This window comes from Rhincodon typus, chromosome 21, assembly GCF_021869965.1.
Source record: "Rhincodon typus isolate 14 chromosome 21, sRhiTyp1.1, whole genome shotgun sequence".
NCBI classification, from domain to species: domain Eukaryota; kingdom Metazoa; phylum Chordata; class Chondrichthyes; order Orectolobiformes; family Rhincodontidae; genus Rhincodon; species Rhincodon typus.
In genome coordinates, this window is record NC_063352.1 from 25396340 (window position 1) to 25404619 (window position 8280).

General features: G+C 42.1%; 1 protein-coding gene across 1 annotated transcript in view; it reads left to right on the forward strand.

Annotated features, from left to right (window-relative positions):
- slc5a11 (solute carrier family 5 member 11) overlaps positions 1-8280 on the forward strand; it is a 50914-nt gene that overhangs the window by 7782 nt on the left and 34852 nt on the right. Inside the window, 4 exon segments of the mRNA XM_048609439.1 lie at positions 2483-2587; positions 6485-6590; positions 6810-6890; positions 8148-8280. The exon segment at positions 8148-8280 is cut by the window's right edge and continues 40 nt beyond it. Coding sequence (XP_048465396.1) covers positions 2483-2587; positions 6485-6590; positions 6810-6890; positions 8148-8280 — 425 coding nt within the window.

Consider the following 8280-nt stretch of genomic DNA (forward strand, 5'->3'; position numbering starts at 1 on the left):
CCACTCTCCCTGTCACTGCCTCTCCGGCCCACTCTCACTGTCACTGCCTCACTGGTCCTGCTCTCACTGGCACTGCCTCACTGGCCCCACTCTCACCGTCACTGTCTTACCGGCCCCACTCTCACTGTCACTGCCTCACCGGCCCTGCTCTCACTGGCACTGCCTCACCGGCCCTGCTCTCACTGGCACTATCTCACCGGCCCCACTCTCACTGTCACTGCCTCACCGGCCTGTTCTCACTGTCACTGGGGAAGAGAAAACTTTCTGATCAGCAAGAAGCAGCTCCAAAGATTTTGTGAACAAAGAACTGCTTACCCAGTTTCCTTCTGTCCATGTTTTTCCCCTGTCTATGTCTGTCTCTGTGTGTGTGTGTTTGTAAATGGGAATTTATAAGAGATTAGAATTTTAATGAGTAGTGCGATATGCCAATGATTTATAAAAGTTCATCTGTAGCTAGAGACTAATTTCTTATAATAAATAATAATTCTTGTTATGTACAGAAACCTTATCCATTCTTTCGATCAACCTGGGTCCAAAAATTGCACATATTGTGAATTTTGCATACTTTAAAAAATATTTACCTTTTGTCATGATTCTGGGAATACCGGGGCCTGAGCACTGCCCAGTGAGTGTGGCACAGTGTATGCTGTCCTGTCCTTTCAGGATGTATAATTTTAATGGATACAAAAGCTTCTGATTGCCTTATGCCAATGACTGGTGTGTGAGGTGAACACTATAGAAAGCCTGGTCATCTTCCGACATTTTCATTTCACTTCACTGTCTCGGAAACACCTCGATGAATTTGCATTGTGCACCATCTGAGCATTGTCCATGCTGCCAGTATGGTGGTGGTGGTATACTGTGTCACCTGTGTTTTGTTCTGGAATCTGGCTTGGTTATTGAAACCAGACTTTGTGCACATACATTCCCAATGGCCCTTGGTGCCACATGCTTTACAGATATCAAAGAAAATGGCGGTTTTCGGTAGTTGTGACAAACTGCATCTGTTACAGATTTAATTGGTTTGTGGCACTTTGCTGACTGGGACAATTGTTGTTGGTCTGTCACTATAGCTTCATACTTGTATCCAGCCTCAAGTAATGTGTCAATGATGCGTCCCTTTTAATTGTCAAAATAATCCTTCCTAAAGACTTTAATTGGTGTAGATCGAGGTGATGAATAACTCAATGGGCCTTTTTGACAATTGCTTTTCAGGAAAGTGATGCTCATATTCTTTGCTGTAGTGCTTTCTGACAAACTGCTCAATAGGCTTTATGGGTTGTTATTGGTATGACGTGAGGTTGAGCGACAAATATTTGCCTGTTCATGAGGAAGAACTCCTTGCACATCTTTGAAATAATGCTTTGGAATCTTCTCATTCACCTGAGAGGGCACATGAGGTCTTGATTTAATGTCTCATTTTAGTGACAGAGGGATGGATTTTACCAGTGCTCTGGAGACATTTGGAAATGGTGTGGGGAGGTGGCGATGGAGTTGACGTGCCTGTCATTTTCAAGTCACAGCGCCACCTTGCCAGCCGTGGGGAAGGGAAGGTGGTGGAATGGTCTCCTGCTCAGCCAGAATAGAACCACTGGCGACCAAATAAAAGCCTCTTCCTGCTTCCATCTTAGAAACTCCAGTGGTCCTCTGTTGCATAGGAAGGCTGCCAGGTAAAAGCCAGCAGCACGCCAACCCCCCCTTCCCTCAGGGGTCGTGGGCATGAGCCCTCCTTTTCAAGTACTCTTTGGTCCATGGAGGGGATCCCAGTCACAATGGCTGCCCCCATGTCAAAATATTTGACCTTATCAACCCTCTTATTAGGGCTTCCCTGATTGGCCGTGGAGCCTCCAAACTCCTTCTTCCTGATTTTGAAGGTGCAGTCCAACCATTGAACCCCCTTCCTCTAGCCATAGTCCCAGCAGTTGCTGTTGCTCCTGATTGGTTGACAGCTCCTCCAATAGGGATGACCACCCAACAACTGTAGCAGTCAAAATTTAACCCTAGGACCGACACGCCAGAGTTGGCTCTGTCGGGCCCCATTGGTGACACTTCACACTCCCAGATGATGACTAAATTCGGTCCCGTGTTCAACTGTATAGCATTCCTTAGTACAGCATTAGACAGGCAGCCTATTATTGTGTGAAGTGTATAGGGCGGGACCTGAACCCACAACTTCCAGACTGCAAGCTGGAGTGATACCTTAAACCATAACTGATGCAATATTTAATTCTTGCTTGCTGTGCCTGTCCTGAGCTGTATCTCGTTGTTGTCATATACAGTCCATTTCAATCTCTCCATCCTTGGTGTAGGCCTGCCATTCACATTTGCTCTTGATTTTTGAAATCTTGTTTTTGAATCTTGTTTTTGAAATGTTCCAAAGAGCCCCCACATGATCATAAAAGTTACAAAAATGGTCTCATTTTGTCAGATTCCCATGTGATTTTAACAGTAAAATAGAGTTGAACATGTTCTGTCTCGGCAGGTCACCACCATGCCTGAGTATTTACGAAAACGGTTTGGAGGCCAAAGAATTCAGCTCTTTATTGCAATTCTCTACTTATTCATCTACATTTTCACAAAGATATCGGTAAGTATGCAATTTTGAAGAGGACCAACTTGAAGATTGTGTAACGATGCTTCTAAAGCAGGAAAACTGAACATTTCTGATTCAGGAGAATGATTGGCAAACTCACACTGAGCGAATCCAACCAGAAATGATTTGGAGTGAAAGCACATGTAGGAAGAAATATTCCTCCTGGAGTTTCTCACAGATTAATGGAAAGGAGCGAAGAAAAATCTCTAAATGAGTGAGATGTAAAACTGAGCAGTGTCAATTGTAAAGAGCATCAGGGTAGTTGTGTGCATTGGATTACAAATACTTCACCTGGGAAAAATGAAGCACTACAGAGTGTCCCTTGTATACAGGGATTAAATGCAGTGTCATGGTGACAAGAGCCATTAGAGTTGTAGAATACAGTCATGAGGGAGTTACCATGGAGATCCTCAATATTGACGCCATGCCCAGAATGTCTCATGGTACCAGATCAAACAACATCCTGCTGGTTAGCATCTGAACATGATGGTAATCACCTAAAAATCTATTGGAGAAGCTACATCTCCACTTGCCTGTTAAACAGTGGATCCATCTTATGATACAGAGAACTCAGTGATCCCACAACCCAGTGGATAGATCTAGGCTCTGCAGTCCTGCCTTATAATAGCGAGGGGGCCCAGTGAATCAGTGCATCTCTTCAGCCAAAAATGCCAAGTGGATGACCCAGAGGACTCCAGCATCACAGTCTTCAGCCAATTTGACTCACTCCGCATTATCTTGTAAAAGTGATCATCACTATAAGGACCATAAGCTATTGTCTCATTCGAGAGAGATTACTAATGGTGAGTTCAACCTGAGTGTCATCATTCCTCTGGCACACGGAATGCAGGGCTTGCATGATGACTTCAGAATTGAACCCATGCCACTGGTGTCATTCTGCACCAGAGGCCAACCATCCAGCCGACTGAGCTAACTAACCCTAACAATATCCAAAGGTGACTGAAAGTTCTGGGTACTGCAAGCGCTATGGACCCTGACAACGTTTTGGATATAGTATTGAAGACTTGCGATCCAGAACTTGCTGCACCCCTAGCCAAGCTGTTCCAGTACACTTACAACACTGGCACCTACCTGACAATATAGAAAATTGCCCAGGTTTGTCCTTTCCTCAAAAAAAGCAGGACAAATCAAACCTAGCCCCATCAGTTTGCTCTTGGTCATCAATAAGGTGTTAGCTATGATACTATGAAACAGTATTTACACAGAATAGCCTGTTCTATGACACTCAGTTTGCATTCTGTCAGGGCCATTTAGCTTCTGACCTCAATGTAACATGGAGAAACGATCTGAACTCAAGAGATGAGGTGAGGTGGAACTGACTGTCCTTGACATCAAGGCAGCATCTGACCAAGTATGATATCAAGAATCAAAGTTAGAGTCAATGGGAATCAAGGAAATAGTACCTGCTGGTTGGAGTCATAACTAACACAAAGGAAGATGGTTGTGGTTGTTGGAGGACACTCATCCTAATCCCTGAATGCCACTGAAAGAGTTCCTCAGGGTAGTGTCCTAGGCCCAACCAGCTTCAACTACATCTTCAATGACCCTCCCTCCTTCATGAGATCAGAAGTGGGGATATTTGCTTAATGCCTGATTTTCAGCTCCATTCACAACTTCTCAGACACTGAAAGTGTCTTTGTCCTTGTTCATCAAGACCTGCATAACATTTAGACTTGGGTAGATACATGGCACATAATATTTACACTACAGGTGGGAAGCTAGGAATTCTGTGGCAGGTAACTCACCTCCTGACTCTTCACATTCTGGCTATCATCAAAAGCCATAAGTCAGTACTGTGATAGAACCTCTCCACTTACCCAAATGAATACACCTCCAGCAATAATCAAGAAGCTTAACATCATTGAGGATAAATCAGCCGAATTGTCTGGCACAGTACTGACCACTTGCAACATTCACTCAGTCGATTGCTGACATACATGAAACAAAATGTATCATTTGTGATTTGCACCACTGAAACTCTCCAGGGCTCCTTCAACAGCATCTTCAAACTTATGTCCTCCATCACAATGAAAGATAAGGGCAGTGGACGTGTGGAAGCTCTACTGTCTTCAGAAACCCCTCCCAGCCTCACACAACCCAGTGGACAATCTCTCTTTCATGGTTCATATTAATATTTTAAAGGTAATTTGTAATTCTGAGGAGATGAAAGTTGTAAAGGGAAGGTAATTAAAATGCTGGGCTTTAGAAATTGCCAGAGCACCTGAAAAATGGCAGTTCAAAAGGTGACCCATTTTGTTTAATAAAACCAGAACAGCAGAGAGATGAAGTATCGGATGGGCTTTGTTAACTAAAGAATTGAAACATTTTTGTCTGGAATTCTTACAAAAAGTGGATTCCAATGAGATGTTTGTTTTTGGAGGTACAGCTAAATTAGATTACAAACATTCAGTTTTTGTTGGTAAATGGTTTGTAAAAACTAGGACCCAGTGGGAACAGCCTTAAAGTAAAGGGAAGACCTGTTAGAACAGATGTGAGGAGAAACTTCTTCAGCCAGAGACTGGTGAATCTATAGAATTCATTGCCACAGAAGGCTGTGGAGGCCAGGCCACTGAGTGCATTTATGACAGAGATAGACAGGTTCTTGATTGTTAAGGAGATCAAAAGTTAAGGGGAGAAGGTGAGAGAATGGGGTTCAGAAACTTATCAGATATGCTTGGCAGAGCAGGTGCGATGGGCCAAATGGCCTAATTTCTGCTCCTATGTCTCATGGTCTTATGATAAATCCCACTTACCCACAAAAACTAAATATTTTTAAAACATTGGTTAAAATGCATTGTAAAACCCATTCACTTCACAGGTCAAAAATCAACTTATAAATGAGTGATAAATGACCTAGAGTTTGATTTGTGGATAGGAGCTTAGGGAGGTTCTCTGGTTTCAATTTATTGAGATATCTGTTTAGAAAGCTTGTTGAATTTTAGACTTGATATGATTTACAGCTCACTGAGTGAAGATAGCCAAAGTAAATGGCTGATAGATAGACCTGCACAGTAAGCAGAGTAAAAAACATCACTCAATCTGTGGTGCGCAGGTGAGACTCAATCTCAGTTTGAATTTCATGAAGAAACAGAAGCTAAAGGATTGTTCAGTTTGAAACTTGTGGAGGAATCTACAGAGGTCCTACCGACTCCTGTCCCAAAGAAGGCAAATTAGCTTTAAAGTATTGAAAGTAGCCAGAACAGGGGACTGAGGAATCAAGAGATGGTAAATGGAAGGTTTTCTTGTGAGAATTGCTCTAGCTGAGGAAAATTAAAGCTAGTTTCCAGAGGTCTGTGGCATTCTTATCAGGGTTCATTACAGAAGTTTAAGATTAATTCTTCGGGGAAGTAGGAAGTCAACTTAAATGCAGTGCACATAATTATAAACCATATTGTTAAACGAATAGCTGTTGTTTTGCTTTGTGTCCTTTAAATAAAATAAAGTTTGTGTTCTTGTTTTTGAAAAATTAAAATCTTATAACATGGTTCTAATGATAAAAACAGGTCATTTGTATTTCTCTTTAAATTCTGACAATCCCTAATTGGAGCATAACAATCTTGACTTGACCCATCTTGCTGTTACGTTACTGTCACTGAATCAAAATCTTGGAACTCCCTCTCTAACAGCACTGTGGCTGTATCTACTAGTTCAAGAAGGCAATTTACAGCCACCTTCTCAAGCATAATTAGGAATGGGCAATAAATGGAAGCCTAGTCAGTGATGTCCATATTCTGTGAAAGAATAAAATTAAATAACTCTTTTTCTGTAATTGGTAGAATAAGTCAGAGTTGATGGATTTGAGCTGAGCTGTGAGGTTCTGTGATGACATATATACTGAGTACAGTATCTTGTGGTACGTATTATATGCAGGTTGATATCTATGCTGGAGCTGTCTTTATTCAGCAAGCTCTTCACTGGGACCTGTACATTGCAGTTGTCGGATTATTGGTGATCACCACTCTCTACACTGTTGGAGGTAGGTTCAGCAAACTGAACATTTTTCCCATGTAAAAGGTAAATGTATCCAACAACACCATCCCATCACAGGATTGTCTCCAAAATTCTCATCTCCCTCCTGATTCTTCTTGAACCTACATCAGCAAAGCCATCATTGTAATTTGTTTTTTGATAAAAAATATTGGTGATGTTTTTAACCAACCAAGTCCAACTGACTTTAGTTTATCTTATGTACTAGGTGGGCTGGCTGCTGTAATATATACCGATGCCCTACAGACTGTGATCATGCTGATTGGGGCTCTGATTCTCATGGGATTCGGTAAGTCCACTTGAGCCATGTGCTCTATGTTAAATCTGCACTGATCAGAACCGAAATTGACTGTTCATGTACTGCCATGGGTTTGTACAATGAAAGTTGATAGCAATAACATGTTGATGACCAATACCAATCACAAAGTAAGGCTGATATCCATTAAATCATCAGAGCTGATATTCCCGGAGTGAACGCGTCTCACTTTAAGTCTTGTTGGCTGTGGACAGGGCATTTCCGTGGCTCAAAACAGGTTGTTATTCAGTAAGTGAAATCCTCCCAACACTCCACGCTGTTCTCTAAAGGGGAGGGTATTTGCAACAGCAAGCAACCTGTTATGGTGAAAGCTGGGCAATTCACACTGTCATTTTGTACCATTCTATCGGCTGATCAATTAGGCTATTATATTAACTCGGGCTGTAAAAAGGAAATGATAGCAGCAATTGAAATGAATCCCAGACATCACCAAATGCAGAGATTTTGCTTTTATCCAGAAGTGTCTACAAACCCAGTGGCATGATTGGCTGATGCCTCCACACTCTTGAAACACGTAACAGGAGATGTCTGAGGGGGTTTCCCTGTAGTACTGAGAAGGACAAGGGCAGCAGATGCATGGTGATACCACCACCTATAATTTCTCCTTCAAATCATACACTATCCTGAACATGAACTAAATCACTTTTCGTCCACTGTTGCTTGGTCAAAATCCTGGAACTCCCTCCCTGATGGCACTGTAGATCCTCCTACATCCCAAGGACAGCTATGGTTCAGGAAGAGAGCTCACCACAACCTTCTCAAGAACAACTGTAGTATGAGCAATAATTGCTCACCTAGACTCACACTCACATCATATCCAGGAACAAATAAAACAAATTAAAGCAGTATTGCCTCGCACAGCGAGTCCCTAATGCATGTCAATGGGTAGATCTTGCTCATATCATTTTACATCCTCCGAGGAAGTGAATGGAAACTATGTGGAAGTTCTCTCTCTATCATTGACCTCAGAATAACCCTATTATAGAAAGTCACCAATTAACTAGAGAGAAAAAACCTTTAACAAGAGATAAAAGGAAATAGAAGATATCTTTTACCCAAGAGAATAATCTTCATTTGTATTTAAAAGTAATTGCGAAGGAACATTGGTTTTGTATAAAGGGGATTGACTACTTTTAGTTCAGGATCAATTAACTTCTGGAGCACGGGGTTTAGTTAACCAGGTGAATGTATATTTTTGCTGGATCAATAAAACCAGTCTCCACCCTACAGCTTTCGTTAAAGTTGAAGGTTATTCAGGTCTTCAGGAACTGTACTTCCATGCCATTCCCAGTGTCCGTGACCTCAACACAACCTGTGGCCTCCCAAGGAACGATGCCTTCCACATATTTCGGGACCCTGTGAC